The 22443-nt window shown below is 44.5% G+C and overlaps 1 protein-coding gene across 2 annotated transcripts in view; it reads right to left on the bottom strand.

Annotated features, from left to right (window-relative positions):
* LOC309552335 (AP-3 complex subunit sigma-2) overlaps positions 1–22443 on the bottom strand; it is a 118522-nt gene that overhangs the window by 992 nt on the left and 95087 nt on the right. For both annotated transcript variants that reach the window (XM_082253247.1, XM_082253248.1), the window contains one exon: positions 18736–18843. In XM_082253247.1, coding sequence (XP_082109373.1) covers positions 18736–18843 — 108 coding nt within the window. The remainder of the gene's footprint in view (positions 1–18735; positions 18844–22443) is intronic.

Below are 22443 nucleotides of genomic sequence, written 5' to 3'. Positions count from 1 at the left end.
GTTTCTCAACCACTCAATGCTGGAGTAAATTTCGAGGAACAATTGGAGTAAGAACTTGGTACATGACATCCCAGCATCATTAGTGTTCACAATGGTTTTTTGGATGTGCTAAAAACTGAGACAAACCCCCCTCTAACCTATATCGAACACATAACCAGACACCTAATCTGAGCCTGTATCCCTAACCTATAAATTTTAAAAACACATACTTTTGCATAAAATAAAAAGTGCATTTATTTTTATTTCCTTCAGGAGCATGGAAAGCATTATACCCCCCTTTTTTTCCTGAGCTACACTCGATCAGTTATGCATATTGGCAGAAGACGATTTGTCTTTTGTTTTTCTTTGCACGCTTTCTTTTCCTTTGTTAAGTCATTTTGAGTTTTTTTTTTTTTTAAAAGTGTGGCCTATTACTCGGGTGCCTAATTGTAGGATACAAATTACCTTTTTAAACATTGCTTAGATTTGCTGACCCCGGGATATTTCGGGGAACTATAATCTAAATCCAACTTTTCCTTTCTTTACAATAAGGCTTTCGAGCCCTAGCACCACCTCCCCCCTGCTTTTTTTTTTGACTAGTTAGGCCAACAATTAACCTATTCTTGGGTTCTTAGTGACACATCTATTTCCTTGTTCTTTTCTTCCGCTTTGCCACATAGCACTTCCCACACCATCCCCTTGTCTTCCTTACTCTCCTTGGGTTAGCGAATTATTCTTGCCTATAGTTTACTTTTAACTTGCCCTCATTTATCTGGTTCTCTTTTTTGCCTTCCTTCCCTTCTTCTACATCTTTTTCTACACTACTTTTGTATTCTTTTCTACACTACTTTTGTATTCCTTTAATCTTTCTATAATTTTCTCCATGCTCATCTTTTCCTTTTATTTTTCTCTTTATTGTTTCACTTCTATTTCCTTTTTGTATTTGCATTTTTTTATCATTTATTTTTATTTTTTTATTATTTGTTTGTAATATTTATTTTTATTTATCTTTTCTTCTCTTTTCTATTAATTTTCAGGCATTTTTATTTATTTTTAATTTTATTTGTATTTTTATTATTATTTATTATTCTTCATGTATTTCATTTCCATCTACTCTTTCTTTTTCACTTCTATTAATTTCCCTATAGAGTTCATGTTCCCCTTTCCTTTCCTCTTTCTTTTCCCCTCTATTTTGGTAACTTTCTCTTTCTTCACCTTCCCCCTCCGGAGCCACGCGCGCCTGGCGTGCCTGCACACCTGACGTCATGGTTGTCATGACAGCGGCTGCCGGGGAGTCCAGTGAGGCGTTCCGGGCAGTGCATGAGTGGCCTACATGGCGTGCCGTGATTGGCCCTAGGACGCGTCACCTGGCAACAGAGATGCTTTATCCAGCTAGAGAGAGGAGGTCGGTATACATCCTGGTGATGTACCCAATTGGTACATGTTGATCAAACATCTACATACCCACTGGGGTGGGCCTCCATGAATAACGGAATTTTTGTAAAATCTTACCTGTAAAATTCCTCTCTCTGAGTCCTCCGACAGTCGCCGCCGCCTCTAAGTCATCACTGTTGGGTATTGACTTCCGCTCCGCAGGAGTAGCTAGGCATATAGACTTAGTCAAAAGACAAAAGGCATTAGCATATACACACCCATGGGGGCTGTCCCATCTGGTCAATACCCCCCTGCAGTGACCACTCCCAACTCAGTTTGGTAGCATAGCAGTAGGTAACAAGAACCCCAAAAGAGGGGCGGAGGCGGCGACTGTCGGAGGACTCAGAGAAAGGAATTTTACAGGTAAGATTTTAAAAAAATTCAGTTTTCTCTTACGTCCTCCGACAGTCACCGCCGCCTCCAAGTCATCACTGTTGGGATGTCCCAAAGCAGTATAGACATGAGGGGTGGGAGACGCAACCGTAGAAAAGGCAATGCAGTACCCACATCAGAGAAAGGAATCTTACATGCACCGTAAGAGAACCAACTGGGCAACAGAAAAAAACAATGCTCAACAGGAGCAACAGCCCAGGAAAGCAAATGCCAACAGCCAGGGACCCAGGAAAAAACACAAGGGTCCATCATGGCACTGCCGCACTGAGAACCTTGCGGCCAAAGGAGGCATCAGCGTAAGCCTGTTCAATGGTCTGTCTGATCCATTTGGCAATAGTCGCTGCGGATGCAGCCATGCCCTTCCGAGGTCCCTCAGGAAGGACAAAGAGGGAATCCGTTTTACGGAAAGATTCTGTAGACGACAGGTAAACCCTGATTGCCCTGACAACATCCAAGGAGTGCAGAGCAACCTCCTTAGGATGCTTAGGCTTCGTACAAAGTGAAGGCAGAACAATGTCCTCATTAATGTGGAACTCAGAGACCACCTTACGAAGAAAGGAGGGCTGCGGACGCAAAACCACCTTATCCCGGTGAATCACCAGGTATGGAGAACGGCAAGATAACGCTGCCAGTTCCGACACTCTGCGAGCCGAAGTGATCGCCACCAAAAAGGCAACCTTCTTAGACAGCAGAGGCAACGAGATATCCCGAATGTTCTCAAAGGGAGCACGTTGTAACACGGACAGAACTAAGTTCAAGTCCCACGGAGGTAAGGGCTCCTTCCTGGGAGTAGCCAAATGTCGCACACCTTGAATGAAGGTGCGAACCAGAGAATGAGACGCCACAGGGCGTTGGAAAAGAATCGCCAGGGCGGACACCTGGCCCTTGATCGTGGCCAGCGCCAGGCGCTGGTCCACTCCCGCCTGGAGAAAAGCCAACACTCTCGACATCGAGTACGAGCGAGGGGAGAACCCCCTGGACTCACACCAGGCGAAGTAAGCCTTCCAGGTACGGTAATAGATCTTTCCAGAGGAGGACTTCCTAGCCTTGACAAAGGTAGGAATGACCTCAGAGGAGAGACCCCTGTCCCGGGCCGCACGAGCACTCCTGGTGCTTCCTTGGTGGTTGATGTAAGCCACCGCGGTAGCATTGTCCGTCTGTACTCGGACAGGAAGGCCCTGAAGACGGTCCGACCACTGGAAGAGAGAGAGTTTTATCGCTCGCAATTCCAGCACATTTATCGGGAGGGAGGACTCGCCTCGAAAGCTGACACCATCAACCCCAGAGACCTCATACAGGTTCTGAGTGACGAGGACGGGTTGTCCCTGAGGGACCTGATCTTGTCCTGCAAGGTCCGGAGCTTGTCCTCCGGCAAGAACACCTTTGCCTGAGCAGAGTCCAGAATCATTCCCAGATAGGGAAGACGAACCGATGGAGACAACGCCGATTTTTGAACGTTGATGGTCCATCCGAACTCCTGAAGCGTCTGTACCGTGGTGGACAGATCGTGCACTAGGTCCTGGCTGGCACGTGCCTTCAGAAGGAGATCGTCCAGGTAACCCAAGACCGCAATGCCCTGTGCCCTCAGTAGGCCCAGAACCGACGCCAGCACTTTGGTAAAAACCCTGGGTGCCGAAGCGAGACCGAAAGGTAACACCACAAACTGGTAGTGGTCCTCTGCGATAGCAAACCGCAGGTACCGCTGATGACCTTCGAAAATGGGGAATGTGCAGATACGCATCCTTCAGATCTATCGAAGCCAGGAAGCCAGGAATTCCCCTGGACTCAGAGAGGCCACCACCGAACGGAGAGCCTCCATACGGAACTTCCGAACACGCACAAAGCGGTTCAGCGCTTTTAGGTCCAGAATAGGACGCACTTTGCCCTCCTTTCTGGGCACAGTGAACAGATTTGAATAAAACCCCCGAAACCTGTCCCGATGAGGCACCGGGACAATCACCCCCTGAGCAAGAAGGTCCTGTACCGCCTGGTGCAGGTCCTGCCGCCGCCCCAGAGGCAAGTGAAGATTTGAGGGAAAAAATCTGTCCGCCGGCCTGGAAAGGAATTCGATCTTGTACCCCGATCAAACTATTTCCTGAACCCACCTGTCCGATATCCGGAGCAGCCAAGGTTGGAGGAAACCACGCAAACTTCCCCCCACCCCTGAAATGGGTGAGGGCGCCCCTTCAGGCAGAGGCGGACTGACCCGCCGAGCCGGCATTACCCGACTTCTGCTTACCCGCCCAGGGCTTCTTCTGGTTGCCCTGGGCCTTGAAGGGCTTGCCCTTGGATTGGTTCCGAAAGGCACGAAAGGACCCCTGACCGGATCGAGACACCGAACCCCGCTTGCCCCGAAAGGACTTGTTCTTCGGGTTCTGGGGCAGCATAGTGCTCTTGCCCCCCGTGACGCCTTTCACCAGGGTATCCAACGCCTCGCCAAAAAAGGCAAGAGCCAGCATAGGGAAAATCAGCAACTGTTTTCCGTGAGGACTGGTCGGCCGACCAGCTCTTCAGCCATATCAGTCGCCGGTTAAGCACCGCGACACTAGAGAGGCGAGCCACTAAAAGGGGCCTCATTCAAGGCCGCATCACACAAATGCATGACTCCTTGGTGGATCTGATCCACCGTTTCCACCCGGGCAGGCGGAACACCATCAGACACGAGGTTGCTCCTAAGCATCTTAGTCCAATCAGCCACCGCCTGAGCCACCAAAATGGACGCGAAAACGGGTTTGAACAATGAACCCGCCACCGTGTAGGAATGGCGGGCTAGAGACTCCAACCGCCGGTCCGTAGGGTCCCGGAACACCGGAGTATCCTCGGAAGGAACCAAGGTAGCCTTGTTTAACACAGCCACAGTGTGATCCACCTGTGGAGGCACACACCATCGTGATTCCGTAGCCGGCGTGAAAGGATAAAGCAATTTGAACCGACTAGGTACCAGGAATGGACGTTTCAACGTGCGCCACATTTCATTAACAGTGTAATGAAATTCAGCTGGGCAGGGAAAAACCTGCGCCGACTTGCGGGTCCTGTGCGTCCCAAACGAGGACACAACGCCCGGGGGACTGGGCTCATCCTCCAAATGTAAAAAGTTTCCTTAACAGAAACAATTAATTCATCCATGGTCGCCCGCTCTTCAGGCGACCCCGGAGAGGAGGTATCAACCCCCTCCACCTCAGCCTCCCCCTCCGACCCCGGGGGGTCCAAGGATGAGCGGGACCCTGAAAAGGGCACGCTCGCAGCAGCAGCCATATCACCATCTGAATCAGAGGAGAGAGACAATCTAGCCCTCTTTTTTGCAGCACGTTCAGCCATCAGCATTTCCATATTAGACACCAAAGTCGCCACCACAGCAGCCAAATCAGGTCTCAGCGGGGGCACAGGAGAACTGGGAGCCCTGGGAGCTGGGGGGAATTTTCTATCCTGAGAATCCATTGCTCAAGGTTACAGAAAAAAAAGTGCAATAAAATGTGTACTGCCCCTTTAAGATAGCTGCGGAATGCGCAGCCCACCGCTACAGCTACAGTGACAAAGACCCCCAAAAAGAGAAGAGAAAACTGAGCCAGAAGCGATAATACAGAGGAATATTGAGAGCGATAACCTGCAGAGCCCGCAGAGCGTTGCTACCGATGTCCTGCTGCAGAAGAAAAGGAAGTGCTGCTGAAGTAGGCTGAACTATAGACTGCCAGACTTAGGGAAAATGGCTGCCCCATAGGAATGCATTGGAGGCTACGCCAAAATGGCCGCCGAACATGAGGTCGGACCGATCGTCCACCTCATACAAAATGGCGGCGGATGGCATGCAGGATCGCCCACAGAGAAGCTAAACATGCCTGCCCATATCAAAGATGGCGGACCGCACAAATTCATGCCGCTGCGGTCGCCACACAAAAACGTCTGCACCCCCAACAATGCACCGAAGTGACACAGGGAAGGAGACCCCCAGAAAACATACAGTATCTGCACAAGCGATCCCCACAGGGACCGCATCAGGGAGTCACACAGGCACAGACATGGGGAACACACAGCAACACAGACTGCCACCCCAGACAGAGGCCCCACACAGAAGTACTTACCTGTACCAGACGGCGTGGGATGCCTCTATGAACGGAAAACCGATGTCCTCATCTGACAGGGAGTGCCGTGAGCAAGGGACATGACACTGCAGCATCGCAGATGTGTCCTGTGAGATAGCCACCTCACGGCTGCATCCCTGCGGCGAGCAGGGATTGGTCGTTCATAATGCCAGGGCGAACCATAGCTGAACGCTCGATGGCGGGCTGGGGGTCCAGCTGACCCTTCTGCCCTGGAGAACCAGGGTGGTCAGTCCGAATCCTAGTACCGCATGATCCGTCTTCATCCAAAGAAACGACTAACACTAGAAGCTGAAGCCCCAGCACAGGGAAGCCTGACTACTCCTGACGCTAGACAGATTAAAACGGAGTTGGGAGTGGTCACTGCAGGGGGGTATTGACCAGATGGGACAGCCCCCATGGGTGTGTATATGCTAATGCCTTTTGTCTTTTGACTAAGTCTATATGCCTAGCTACTCCTGCGGAGTGGAAGTCAATACCCAACAGTGATGACTTAGAGGCGGCGGCGACTGTCGGAGGACGTAAGAGAAATACAGTTTTACTGATACATTACTGCTACATTAATTACAGTTCAAAGGATTATTTTATTAAACGGCCATAGGCGGGAACATGACATCAGAGGGGGGTGTCCCAATTTTCCATTGTTTTGATTTGATTAGTGGTATGTTCACATATATTCTCTGCTCACTGTTAACACTTTATCACATGCCTGACGAAGGGGTCCTGCGTGACTCAGAAACATTGCACTGTTTCTGATGTGATCCTTTCTGCAATAAAAAGTTTCTTCGGACTGCTTTGCAAAATCCATGGTGTGCTGGCGAATATGTATGTACCTGTGATAGATCCAGTGTTCAGCTGGTGATCGCTTCAGCACCCACAACAGATGTGCCTATATCCAAAAAGGTGTGCGATGTGAATATGAACTTTACTAAAAACTGAGTCACCTTCTTCACAAACCCCCCTGCAACCTATATCTAACACATAACCAGATCCAAACACCTAATCTTAGCCTGTATCCCTAACCTAAAAATTTTAAATGCACATACTTTTGCAGAAAATAAAGTGCATTTATTTTTATTTCCTTGAGGAGCATGGAAAGCATTGCACCTGTGATCAGGGTTTAGGGATGCAATGGTCAGGCTTCTGCAGACAAGCCCTGTAGCTTTCAGCCTGTAACTCCATACTGGCTGCCAGTTTGAAAGCTGCAGGGCTTGTGAATAAATCACAAGGGTGCTCGCCAATGCCCTCACAGTTCTTTCAGAACTGCAAGCCTTGGGCCATGGTGGCAGATGGTACTTTTAGTTTCCTGTGAATGAGTGACGCAGTCATGTGGGCAGAGTCCTGCATGGTTACACTGTTTTTTACTTGCGACAGCGGTTGCAGGGAAAAGAAACCTTGCCTGCGGTCACACCAAAGGGAAAATAGGGGGGGGGGGGGGGTGGGGGGAGATGGCAGGAGTAAAAACATGTTACATGTTCTATCCTAAACATAGGTGAAGCATGTAACATGTTCCAAAAGGTGAACTTATCCTTTAACCCTAATACTTTACCTGACACATTACAGAATGCCTACTTTAAAGTGGAAATTCACCTGGAAAGGGAAGTTCCACTCATCCTCCTCCTCGGCTCTCATTAGCAGAGTTTTCTTTTCTTCTGGGAACAGGTACCTATTTCTGATAGGTACCTGCTCCCACTTGCAGAGTGGAAGCTCCGTTCCCTTAACCACCTGCAACCTCCTGGGACCCTTCACATGTCCCAGGAGACTGCAGGACCATTGAGAAAAGGCAGTGCTTCTCAGGCATGCGCAGTGGGAAGCTATTTCTAAAGCACTAGGAAGTCACAGCCAGCTTCCAACAAGCAAGATGGGGGCAACAGTGTCCTGAAGACCAGTGAAGAACCAGTCTGGGTGATGACAGTGTAGGAAGTGTCTGTATATTAAAAGTCAGCAAGTACAGTATTTGTAGCTGCTGACTTTGAATTTTTTATTTTATAACAACTGACCAGAGCTCCTCTTCAACTAGCCCTTGAAAGATTTGCTGCCAGACTCCCAATGCTGAAACCAACTACTCCAGGAACAGCAGCAAAATGCAGTCTTCAAGTAGCATTTCTGTAAAGGATGCTGTCATATATGCCAATATTTGCTTTGCACTACTGTATGAAATCCAATATTTAACAGATCTTTTTCATTTGTAGCAATTGTGAGAGTCCATATAATGCAACAATACCCAATCTAAGTGTGTGCACCACAGTAACTGCATAGTAAAAACATTTAACATTAGACAGCAGGATGATTTTGCTATGAGTTCAGGAACCACATTAAGAGTACGCAGAGAGACCGAATGTCATGTGAAAAAGTAAGCACACCCCATGTAAATTGTTGACTTATTCAAAATATTTGAACAGGCAATCGTTAGATCTTCATTCCAATATTGACTAAAGATAAAGGTGATATACTTGAACAAACAATGCATGAAACTGACATGTTGTATTCATTTTCATAATCTAAATAATAAAAGTGAAGACTTGTTACATGGAAAATCTCAATCTGTTTATGGAATATAAAAGCAAAAAGGTGTGTTATTCTAAGTGTAGAGGTAAAACCATAAAGAGCTTTATTAAAACAGCCAAATGTCTACAGTAAAGATCAACAAGCAAATAGAGATGTCTGGAGTCACTGTTAGGGTCCCACAATGTGCGGCAGCGGGTTCGCCATTCTCACAGCCGGGTGGATGTCAGCTAGGAAGCCGAGACTCTGCCCGACGGTATTGTAACCAGCTTGGAACACACTCGGATTCCGGACTGAACGTGACGTCAGGAGCTGCCCTAAAGTGTCACTTTAATAGCCCGTGAACTACATGAAGTTTCTACTGATGATGCTACAAGGACTGTTCGTATATTGCCATTTGTTCCCCTGATGTATATTTGGACTTTTTTAGCGCCAAAAGAAAGCTCTGTTTGTGGGGAAAGAAGGACATCAATTTCATTTAGGTACAGCGTCGCACGACCGCGCAATTGTCCGTTAAAGTCACACAGTGCCGAATCGCAAAATAGGCCCTGGTCAGGAAGGGGGTAAAATCTTCTGGGGCTTAAGTGGTTAAAGGTGCCAGATTTTAAAAAAAATGACAGCATTCAAAACAGTCAAACTTGGCCTTTTGAATGCTTTTAAGTCTTTTAGACCCCAGATCCCTACATAAAGAGTACCTGTCACTGCTTATTACTGTCGCAAGGGATGTTTACATTCCTTGTGACAGCAATTAAAAGTGATCAAAGTTTTTTTGTTTTGTTTTTTTTTAAAGTGACAGTGTAAAAAAAAAAAAAAAAACAGCGCTTCCAGGAATGTGCATAATCATAAATTGATAATTAAATTGATAATAATTAAATAATAAAAGACCAAATAATTAAAGGTGCAATTGTGCTAAATAATGATAACTATCAATTCATAAATTAAAGTGCAATAGTGCCAAAAATACTGTGCATAAAGTGCAAAGGTGCTGAATACAAATATTGCAGTGCAAAAAAACAAAGTCCAAGATTTAAGTAAACAGTCCACTTAAAATATATGACTTCAATAAAGTGCTATAAGGAAAAAATGCTTGAAGTGCTCCCCATACGGTGGGAAGGTGCTCCAAAAACCCTCTTGGGGATCCACTCACCAGAACTATATGGTTAATATGCCTCGAGTATGCACTGGTCCTCCAGCATGACATTAGCCCTTTGTTAGGGTTGCCCAACAGGATGGATCAGCAAACCTCCAACTTCCAATATGATCCCCCCTCGATCGCCACTCAAAAAGAAGGGAATGGACCAAGAATAGTGAAGCCCGCAAGATAATTTATTGATAAATACCAGATTAAAAATACTCACATGAGTGTCAATGTAAAAGCATTAGAAAACCACATAAAGCAAGCAATATGCGTCTCCTTCCGGGAACGCCGTCGGTGTGCGTTCCACAAGGTGTAGGAAGTGACGTTGTGTGGTTGCCGTCTGCCAGGAAGTGTGTCAACGCGTTTTGCCCGGCTAAAAAAGGGGCGTTATCAAAGAACTGGCCAGCAGCAACTCCAACAAGCCCCCCTTAAAAGCATGTGGCAAAAGCCAGTTCATAACCTCATCTGGGGGGGGCCTTAAGACCCACAGTGACCACCAAAATGTTAAAGGGGCTGGGGGGAGGAGGAGAACCTGGGGTTCCTCACCATCCCAGAGAGGGGCTCACATCCACTCCAAAACCCTTTAGACCCACAGTGACCACCAAAATTTTAAAGGTGCTGGGGGGAAGGAGGAGAACCCCGGGTCCTCACTATCCCAGGGTGGGGCTCACGTCCACCCCAAAACCCTCTAGGGGTAGAGGGGCGACAGCTACTTACCATACCAGGAACAGGGTGGGCACCGCTCCTGACAGACCAGACCACCGCTCCATCGGAATGGAGGGGGCTGTTGGCCAGAAGGAATGCTGCGACTCAGGCGGAGGCCAGGTTGTATGCGCCCTCGCGAGACGACCTAGCGCAGAGATGAGCTACATTCAAGCAGCGGGTTGAATGAATGAAAACAAGGGAGCTGATTCCCCCATCCACAAATTTGATGTGGATGGGGGAATTCTCCCCCTGTGGTATTGTATTCTGACAGTGGAAAGCCTTCCCCACCATCAGAATACAATTGTTAGTGTTGCTGGCTATAACTGGTGGCACTGATCATTTGGGACAGGCTGGTGTACACAAGTCAATCAATAGATCAACTTGTGTACAACCAGCCTGCCTATACATGGATTGACATTCGGCATGTCCCTGCTGAACCGGTTGCATTTCGATCCATATATGGCCAGCTTGAGAAACGGTTTAACATTTCAGAAAAGGAAAATGTATATTTCCCATATATTCAGGGTGACTGTGTGCCCTTACAGCACAGGATACTGTAAAGTAGTGTGTAAACCTCTCTTAAATAATTATGTCATGTAACTACATCGAACATCTTATGAAAAAGTTGAGGCGTGGGAAACTTCTGGAACTTGTATTGTGCAACATAAGGAGCTCAAGTTCAAGCACCGTGTCCTTCAATGAATAACTGATGCAATTATAAACATTATGTAACAGGTGAGATATCTTCATAATTCCATGTGAACACTAAATATTAGGAAATAACTTTATCTTAAAGTTAAGAAAAGATAAAGGACACCAATAAATTAAAGCAGTGTTCAGATAAAGAAAGCAAAAAGGTAGAAACAGTCATTTCCTAATTTTGAAGTACCTTTTTAACCACTTCTGGACCGGAAGGATTTACCCCCTAATGACCAGGCCATTTTTTGTGATATGGCACTGCGTTACTTTAACTGACAATTGCACGGTCGTACGACGCTGTACCCAAATAAAATGAATGTCCTTTTTGTTTTTTTACCACAAATAGAGCTTTCTTTTGGTGGTATTTAATCACCTTTGCAATTTTTATTTTTTGTGCTATAAACAAAAAAAAGACCTATATTTTTACTTTCAGCTATATAACATTCCCAATAAAAAAAAAATTAAAAATCTAATTTTTTCATCGTTTTAGGCCAATTTGTATTCTGCTACATATTTTTGGTTAAAAAAAAACCTTATAAGTGTATATTGATTGGTTTGCGCAAAAGTTATCGCGTCTACAAAACTAGGGGAAAGATTTGTCATTTTTTTTTTTTTTTACTAGTAATAGCGGTATTCAGCGATTTTTAGCGGGACTGCGACATTACGGTGGACAGATTGGACACCTAACTGATATTTTTGACACTTTTGGGGGGACCAGTGAAATTACTAGAGTAATCAGTGCTAAAAATATGCACTGTTACTGTACTGACACTGGCAGGGAAGGGGTTAACATCAGGGGCAATCAAAGGGTTAAATGTGGCCCTTACTGTGAGGGGGATGGGCTTGCTGCATGAACACAGAGACCTGTGTTGCTAAATAAGAGGAACACAGGATCCCTGTGTTCATAACTGGCAGAACAGTGATCTGCTGTGTTTACAACGGCAGACCGCCGTTCTGTCTCCACTGGGAGCGATCGTGGGTGCCCGGTGGCAATCGCGGCCACCGGACCCGCTGATTAGCTTCCCCTGTAGCGAATAGCAGTCTCGCGAAGCGAAAAACAGGTATGTTGTTTCGCGGGACAGAGCCGACCTGCCGCTGTAAAACTACGGCCGCTGGTCAGCAAGCTGCTAAAGAATGAAACCACTATAACTTCTGAGAAATTCCAGCAATAAAGACTGACAGTTATTAGTTCAAGACTGGAAGATAAATACTACCAACTATGAAAATTGCAGATATACCCGGTCACTACCTATACACTCAGATTCATGATATTCACTAACGAGGTCATGAAATACTTGCCTGCAACGTAGAATCCACTACTCAGGGATCCAATGGTAGTTAGTCATATGGCCAAGGCTTTTTTTGTGATGTGACATCTATGTCACATCTATGTGCTGTGATGTCATTTGCAAATAAGCATCATGTATTGGGCATTATAGACAAGAGTAATCTGGATTGCACTTATTTAGGTAGAGTAGGAAACGGATCCCTTTACTTGGGATATAGTGCATCCTGAAAGTATTCATAGCGCTTCACTTTTTCCACATTTTGTTATGTTCTAGCCTTATTCCAAAAATTCCAATTAAATTCATTTTTTTCCCTCAAAATTATATAAACAATACCCCATAATGATAACGTGAAAGAAGTTTGTTTGAATTTATTAAAAAAACAAAAAAAAAAAAATTACATGTACATAAGTATTAATGCCATGACAGTCAAAATTGAGCTCAGGTGCATTCTGGTAATCATTGAGAGGTTTCTACAACTTGATTGGAGTCCACCTGTGGTAAATTCAGTTGACTGGACATGATTTGGAAAAGGCACACACCTGTCTAGATAAGGTCCCACTGTTAACAGTGCATATCAGAGCACACAATAAGCCAATGTCCAAGGAACTGTCTGTAGCCCTCCGAGACAGGATTGTATTGAGGTACAGATCTGGGGAAGGGTACAAAAAAATGTCTGCTTTATTGAAAGTCCTAATGAGCACAGTGCCCTCCATCATCTGTAAATGGAAGAAGTTTGGAACCACCAGGACTCTTCTTAGAGCGAGCCGACCAGCTAAACTGAGCAATCGGGGAAGAAGGGCCTTAGTCAGGGAGGTAACCAAGAACCCGATGGTCACTCTGACAGAGCTTCAGCCTATCTTTGTGGAGAGAGGAGAACCTTCCAGAAGAAAAACCATCTCTGCAGCACTCCACCAATAAGGGCCTGTATGGTAGAGTGGCCAGACAGAAGCCACTCCTCACTAAAAGGCACATGACAGCATGCCTGGAGTTTGCCAAAAGGTGCCTGAAGGACTCTGAGCCCATGAGAAACAAAATTCTTTGGTCTAATGAAACAAAGATTGAACCGTTTGGCCTGAATGGCAAGCGTCATGTCTGGAGGAAACCATTCATAACCTGTTCAATACCATTCTTACAGTGAAGCATGGTGGCAGAAGCAACAAACTGTGGGGATGTTTTTTTAGCAGCAGGGACTGGGAGACTAGTCAGGATCAAGGGAAAGATGAATGCAGCAATGTACAGAGACATCCTTGATGAAAACCTGCTCAAGAGAGCTATGGACCTCAGACTGGGGCGAATGTTAATTTTCCAACAGGACAATGACCCTTAGCACACAGCCAAGATAACAAAGGAGTGGCTATGGGACAACTCTGTGAATGTCCTTGAGTGGCCTAGCCAGAGCCCAGACTTGAACCCGATTGAACATCTCTGGAGAGATCTGAAACTGGTTGTGCACGGATGCTCCACATCCAACCTGATGGAGTTTGAGAGGTCCTGAAAAGAAGAATGGAGGAAATTGCTCAAAAATAGTTGTGCCAAGCTTGTAGCATCGTACTCAAAAAGACTTGAGACTGTAATTGGTGCCAAAGGTGCTTCAACAAAGTATTGAGCAAAGGCTGTGATACCTATGAACATGGGATTTTTTTTTTTTTAAATAAACTTGCAAAGATTTCAAACAAACTTCTTTCACGTTGTCATTATGGGGAATTGTTTGTAAAATTTTGATGAAAATAATTAGTTTAATCCATTTTGGAATAAGGCTGTAACATAAAATGTGGAAAAAAGTGAAGCGCTGTGAATACTTTCTGGTTGCATGGTATACAGATTTGCAAGTTAAACTTCTTACATTGACGTTGGGCATAAAAAAAATCTTCAAGTGGTAAAAATATATATTTTTTTTAAATGTACAAAAATATCGGCCGATACCAATATGCTATGGCCAAAATATCGGTATCGGCAACAAAAAAACGATATCGATCGATCACTAGTCTGGAGTCAGTATGTTTGAAGCTCTTGAAGAAGAGAGTTGGAGGAGGAGGGAGGAGTGCTTTGCCATCCTAGGCTACAGGACTGTTTGTTTCTATTGATGCACACAGTGCAGAGAGACACCACTCTAGTCCCTGCATGGAGTGGCAGCTCCATAGGATGCTGACCTAGGGCAGCGGCCTTTGCACCAGTTTAAACTGGAACATAGGCATGGATTAAAACATAAGGAACATGCATACTTAGTGATCAAATCAGCCGCTGAATGTGCTTATAAAAATTAAGGGTTTAATACAACTTTAAAGAGGAAGTAAGCGCTGCCTCGTATTTTTTTCTTTTTCCTGACCTGCAACATAAAGGCATAACGTGCTTATATGCATTGCATACTAGAACATTATGTGAAACTTGCCTGCAAACGAAGCCCTTGTTGTCACCGCTGGAGGCCGCATTCCATCTTCGCCCATCTTCCTTCCGGATCAGCGGACTCCGGCTGTGTGACTGTCTGGAGCCGCGTGACATTACTCCAGCGCATGCGCGCAGGAGCCGCTGGTCACAGGCGACTGTTCCTTCAGAGTGCGTGTGCCGATGACGTCATCAGCGGCCTATACAGTACCTATAGATAAGCCTTATTATAGGCTTACCTATAGGTACAAACAATCCATGGAAATTTACTTCCTCTTTAAGGTATAATTTCATAAAGCTGCAAATGTGTTAAATGATCTTTAGTACTTTGTTATTTTGTGGCAGAAAAGTGATTATTTGTACAGATGTCACTGTAGTTCAGTAAAGAAAAACAAAAATCCCATTCTTCTTATCTTCAGATAATTCTCTACAGATTTGTGAAAAATGTTGCAACTCTTGTTAGAAAGCATAACTGACATTTCAATTTTTGGCACATGCTAAGAAGTTGAATCATAAACTGGCGTCTTTATCTCCTAGGGGCTCCAAAGGAGAGATCTCACTGCCATAGTTCTTCGTTCTGTCTACCCCCACTACCACAAAGTCTCCCTCTTGCTGCAGTTAGAGGTTCTCCCATCACCAGTGCCTTTAGATAGATAAAATAGGCTGACCAGTTATTTAACTCTAGAACACCTAAGAAAAAGCACTATACGTTCTGGACGGCTCAAGCCTTTCAGTGTCATAATGGTAATTGTGTAGAATGCATGTTACTCTAAATATATTTTTCTATATGTGTGCATATTTTACTCCTCATAATCTATCAGTTTCATATACTTCTTCCATCCAAAGTACCTGATTGATCCTGCCATTTACCTTTCTTCCTTCAAAGCACACAAACTGACTTGTGTTTGCAGGGCCAGGCTCCATCCTTTGCCCAGACAAACAAATTTTTATGGCGCACTCTAGGTGGGGCTATAATAACCAATAAAATATAAGACAGTCTAAAAAAAGTCCATAGCTTATATAAAAGTCCATGGAGTAGTTGCTGTCTGGCCGCGCTGGTGGCTCCCAGCCTGTTCTGTAGACTCAGTGGCGCTCAGTAACACTCGAGGAGACTCGTGGAAGCGGGTGATGTCACTTCCAGGTGCGGGGTAAGCAGGAAATAGCGCGCGTTCGGAGAATGCGTGATCCCTCATCAGGCTCCATCCTTTGCCTAACCATTTGGAGGAACAGGATGCTCTGCAGAGACATAGCATGCCTGTATTCCCTTAGTCTGCCCATCTGCCATGCCCCTCGCACAATCACAGCCTTCTTCTTTCACACCCCCCACCCCACAATCAGCCTGAATCTTGCACACACACACTCCCCACCCAATCACAGCCCGCATCTTGTATAGGCCTCCCACCCAATCACAGCCTGCATTTAGTGCAGGCCTCTCACCCAATCACAGCCTGCATCTTGTAAAGCCCCCCCTTCCACCCAATCGCAGCCTGCATCTTGTACAGGCCCCCACCCAATCACAGCCTGCATCTTGTACTGCCCCCCACCCAATCACAGCCTGCATCTTGTATAGCCCCCCCACCCAATCACAGCATGCATCTTGTACAGCCACCCCCCCCCCCCCCACACACACCAAATCACAGCCTGCATCTTGTACAAGCCCCCTACCCAATCACAGCCTGCATCTTGAACAGGCCCCCTACCCAATCACAGCCTGCATCTTGTACAGGCCCCCTACCCAATCACAGCCTGCATCTTGTACAGGCCCCCTACCCAATCACAGCCTGCATCTTGTACAGGCCCCCTACCCAATCACAGCCTGCATCTTGTACAGGCCCCCTACCCAATTACAGCCTGCATCTTGTACAGGACCCCTACCCAATCACAGCCTGCATCTTGTACAGGCCCCCTACCCAATCACAGCCTGCATCTTGTACAGGCCCCCTACCCAATTACAGCCTGCATCTTGTACAGGACCCCTACCCAATCACAGCCTGCATCTTGTACAGGACCCCTACCCAATCACAGCCTGCATCTTGTACAGGACCCCTACCCAATCACAGCCTGCATCTTGTACAGGCCCTCTACCCAATCACAGCCTGCATCTTGTACAGGACCCCTACCCAATCACAGCCTGCATCTTGTACAGGCCCTCTACCCAATCACAGCCTGCATCTTGTACAGGCCCTCTACCCAATCACAGCCTGCATCTTGTACAGGCACCCTACCGAATCACAGCCTGCATCTTGTACAGGACCCCTACCCAAGCACAGCCTGCATCTTGTACAGGTCCCCTACCCAATCACAGCCTGCATCTTGTACAGGCCCTCTACCCAATCACAGCCTTTTTTTTACAAGAATTGTGGTTTCCCCTACTGCAATGGCTTCCTTTTGATAGGTTTATATCTACACATATACATACAGATGTTTATATACATTTTTGGTATATTTTGGGAAATTGTAGATACGATTCTCTTTGTTCTGCCAGTGCTAATTTTCTTTTCATGTTTATTTACATTTTTTTAAATTCTATTTTTATTGAAGTTTTTGTTCTTGATTACAATTACCAAATGTATGTATGTACCTGCATTTGTCATCTATACCTGTATCTGCTACATTTGTTTTTATATGTTACCAATTGTTTCTATATATATATATATATATATATATATATATATATAATATAGAAGGGTTAATGACCAACTAGGTCAATAATTAGCTCTGCCCACTCCACGCACACGGGAGCGTCGGCTTGGCTCCCATACGTCTGCGGCTTCATGTTAGCGGTTGTCAGCCTGCAAATCACGGCAAACTTTTTCTATCCTGCTTCACCGGTTAAGTGGTTTTTAACCCTTCCAACATCTTAATCCACCGGCCCGGTACTGTATTAACTTTATGATGCAAGGTTTTTAACGCAATAGTTCACAATAAAACTGCATTGAGACTTTCCTATGGCTCCTTATATTCCACAAGAGCAGCGGCGATCGCCGCCACTCTTCCCCGATCGTCGGGGAATCGAGTGAGGAGATCTGCCCGCTTGTGTAAACAGAGCGGGCGGATCTCCTAAGTGACAGGGACTGACAGATCGGAGTGTTCAGCATAGCTGAACATCCGATCTGTCCTTCTGTCACATAGTCACCTCCACCCCCCACACGTCAGTAAGCACCAGGCATACATTAACCCCTCCCTCTCCAATAAAATTAACCCCTTCACTGCCAGTGTCATTTTTACAGTAACAGTGCATATTTATAGCACTGATTACTGTAGTAATGTCACTGGTACCCCCAAAAGTGTCAAAAATGTCAGTCAAGGGTCCGATCTGTCCGCCGCAATGTTGCAGTCCTGCAAAAAAAATCGCAGATCGCCGCCATTACGCGTTAAAAAAAAAAAAAAAAAATGACAGAAATCTTTCCCGTAGTTATTAAACGCAATAACTTTTGCGCAAACCAACCAAAATATGCTTATCGTGATTTTTTTTACCAAACATAGGTAGCAGAAAACAAATTGGCCAAAAATTTTAAAAAAATTAGATTTTTACATTTTTTTGGGGGGGAATTTCATATAAAAAAAATGTTAAAAATATTGTTATTTTTTCAAAATAAACGCTCTTTTTTTGTTTATAGCGCAAAAAGTAAAAAGCGCACAGGTGATCAAATACCACTTAAAGAAAGCTCTGTTTGTGGGAAAAAAAGGACGTAAATTTTGTTTGGGTACGGCATCGCACGACCGCGCAATTGTCAGTTAAAGTCGAACAGCGCCGAATCGCAAAAAGTGGCCTGGACGTAAGACAGCAAAATCCTCCGGTGGTAAAGTGGTTAATCTTGTACAGGTCCCCACCGAATCACAGCCTGCATCTTGTCTCAGGCTGAGCAGACTATAGAATACAGGCACAGCGTCCTGCAAATCAGGAAGAAGAGATGCGCAATCACACGACACAAATTTTTAACCTTATGATTTCTGAAACATAGCAAAAGCTGTTATGCTGCCTACACAGTTTAAACTATTACAAAGGGTCTATAACATTGTATGCTCACAAGTACTTATCTAAAAATAAAATCTGTGTTGGAATCAACAATCAATTAGTTCAAGAATACTAACCCTACCTCATGGGACTCACCTCAGACTTTTCAAGTTTGTTCTGAGCTTCTACTTGTGCAACAACTTCATTCATATTGGTCTCCAGAACCATTCCACCCATCACCATTTCATGTAAGATATAATGTACCTAAGGGGAAATGAAAACAAACCAAAGGAAAAAAAAAAAAGCACATTTAAGAAAAATTGTGCAGAAGCCGATATCTCATAATATAGGTTTTTAGATTTCTAGTTTGATTACAATCAGTAGCAATCTAAAATCTATACATTCCACAATATAAATAGCAAAGAGAACATGGCATTTATTTGTGAATAAAATGAATTTAACTCAACAGCATTAAGATAATCTCTCTTCCATGCTATAGTAAAATAAGCCTAATCACAATTGTATTATATACAATGTACACAGACAGTGAAAGACCACTGGCAATACTATACAAGCCCCAATAAAATGTGAAAAATTCTATAAATATAGGTTTTCCATAAAGTACAGTGTTAGTGTTCAATAACCTCCAATCTTCAATATATACAAATGCAAGTACCGGCTAGTACCGGCTCGGCTCTACTCGGCCCTGCTTGGCCCGGTTTGCTTTTCCACTGCTGGTACCGCATGGTATAGTGTCGGAACGGTTCGGTACGGTATAGGTTTGCTTTTCCACTAAAGTAGTACTAAAGTTAAGTGGGTGGGATAACAACAGGGTGGTGGGATTCTCTGACCAATCAGTGGCTAGTAGTGACTGCATGCAAAGGATTGTGGGATATGGTACCAGTTTGGTACCTGTTGGAACCACAATCGAGTAGGTACTGTTTTTTCAGAGCCGTACCGTACCGTACCGTTCGGTTCCATGCAGTGGAAAAGCAAACCTATACCGTACCGTACCGAACCGTTCCGACCCTATACCATGCGGTACCAGCAGTGGAAAAGCACAAAAGCGTGCCGAACAGGTACGGTTCCATGCAGTGGAAAAGCGCCATTAAAGTCTTTTTCCTAAAAATGGTATAGTGACGTGTATTTCTTAAATACCATGTGTTCTAAATAAACAAGACTTGTTCTCAAGTCCACGGTGGCCGCAGATAGTATTCTGCATTCACCAGATAGAACTGACTTCTTGTTCTCACAAGAGAGTCAAATAGCGCCTGTTGGTAAACCAATGTATTACCAAACTGTCCACTTGGAACCAAGGACACCATACACCTCTTCACAAGGACTGTACACCACCGAGCCACTGGATGGGAACTTAGAGACCCTTGCACTGGAGTATAGTAACTACTATCTCCACCTTCAGTTCCTCAACACTGGTAATGGTCCTCTCAGGTGCACCAAAATATGCAGGAATATGTAAAAAGAAGGAGAAGCCTCCCATAGTGTAAAACTTTTTTTAATTATGCCTTAGAAGTATTAAAAAGGCACTTACATTTTTTTTTAGTTGATATAAAGCCTCTATGACACCTGAGGACATTGCATGGTGATGACAAAACATGTAGGGTGGGACTTCCGGTCTGGTTTGAACGCATGCTGGTGGGCCAGCAACACTCTCTTAAAATTACATAGAGGCTTTATATCAAGTGTCATTTATGCAAGTGCATTTTTTTGTGAGAACAAGTCATCAATTCCAGCCTTTTTCTGACATTTGTTGTTTACCAGTTAAAATCTGTATTTTTTTGCTAGAAAATTGCTTAGAACCCGCAAACATTAAAAATTTATTAAATCAGAGACCCTAGAGATGGGGATTGTTGCAATATTTTATGTCACACCATTTGCACAGTGGTCTTTCAAATGCAATTTTTTGGGAAAAAAAAATATACTTCAATGAATAAAAAAACAAAAAAAAAAACAAACACACGCAGTAAAGTAAGCCAAACCTTTTTGTATAGTGTGAAAGATGATGTGACGCAGAGAAACGTGATCTTTATTCTGATCTTTAAGCCAAAAAATCCTGATCCTTGTTTTATCCAGAATCGTGCAGCTGTACTACATGCGTTTAAATTGGGTTTGCAATTTCTGGGGAAGGAACACATTCCAGCTCCCAACAAAGGTGGCAATCAAGGCAAAGACGTCATATGCCTGGAGGCATAAACCTGAAACCTGTGCTTTAGAACTACCAGGTCCTCTCTTTGTATGGTATTTAACTTCATATACAGTTGTGCTCATAATTTGACATACCCTGGCAGAATTAGATTTCTTGGCCATTTTTCAGAGAATATGAGTGATAACAAAAACTTTGCTTTCACTCGTGGTTAGTGTTTGGCTGAAGCCATTTATTATCAATCAACTGTGTTTACACTTTTTAAATCATAACGACAACAGAAACTACCCAAATGACCCTGATCAAAAGTTTACATACCCCAGTTCTTAATACCGTGTATTGCCCCCTTTAACATCAATGACAGCTTGAAGTCTTTTGTGGTATTTGTGGATGAGGCACTTTATTTTCTCAGATTGTAAAGCTGCCCATTCTCACTGGCAAAAAGCCTCCAGTTCCTGTAAATTATTGATATTGAGGTCAGGAGACTGAGATGGACACTCCAGAACCTTCACTTTATTCTGCTGTAGCCAATGACAGATCGACTTGGCATTGTGTTTAGGATCATTGTCATGTTGGAATGTCCAAGTACGTCCCATACGCAGCTTCCGGGCTGAAGAATGCAAATTTGTCTCCAGTATTTTTTGATAACATACAGGTCCCTCTCAAAAAATTAGCATATTGTGATAAAGTTCATTATTTTCTGTAATGTACTGATAAACATTAGACTTTCATATATTTTAGATTTATTACACACAACTGAAGTAGTGCAAGCCTTTTATTGTTTTAATATTGATGATTTTGGCATACAGCTCATGAAAACACAAAATTCCCATCTCAAAAAATTAGCATATTTCATCCGACCAATAAAAGAAAAGTGTTTTTAATACAAAAAGTCAACCTTCAAAAAATTATGTTCAGTTATGCACTCAATACTTGGTCGGGAATCCTTTTGCAGAAATGACTGCTTCAATGCGGCGTGGCATGGAGGCAATCAGCCTGTGGCACTGCTGAGGTGTTATGGAGGCCCAGGATGCTTCGATAGCAGCCTTGAGCTCATCCAGAGTGTTGGGTCTTGCGTCTCTCAACTGTCTCTTCACAACATCCCACAGATTCTCTATGGGGTTCAGGTCAGGAGAGTTGGCAGGCCAATTGAGCACAGTAATACCATGGTCAGTGAACCATTTACCAGTGGTTTTGGCACTGTTAGCAGGTGCAAGGTCGTGCTGAAAAATGAAATCTTCACCTCCATAAAGCTTTTCAGCAGATGGAAGCATGAAGTGCTCCAAAATCTCCTGATAGCTAGCTGCATTTACCCTGCCCTTGATAAAACACAGTGGACCAACACCAGCAGCTGACATGGCACCCCAGACCATCACTGACTGTGGGTACTTGACACTGGACTTCAGGCATTTTGGCATTTCCCTCTCCCCAGTCTTCCTCAGGGTCCGAGCACTCTGGGAACAGCCTATTCGTTCAGAAATTTCTTTGTGTCTTACCCTCTTGCTTGAGGGTGTCAATGATGGCCTTCTGGACAGCAGTCAGGTCGGCAGTCTTACCCATGATTGCGGTTTTGAGTAATGAACCAGGCTGGGAGTTTTTAAAAGCCTCAGGAATCTTTTGCAGGTGTTTAGAGTTAATTAGTTGATTCAGATGATTAGGTTAATAGCTTGTTTAGAGAACCTTTTCATGATATGCCAATTTTT

Source organism: Pelophylax lessonae (genome assembly GCF_965119305.1).
Source record: "Pelophylax lessonae genome assembly, chromosome: 4".
NCBI lineage: Eukaryota > Metazoa > Chordata > Amphibia > Anura > Ranidae > Pelophylax > Pelophylax lessonae.
This window is presented reverse-complemented; position numbering and strand designations above follow the sequence as displayed.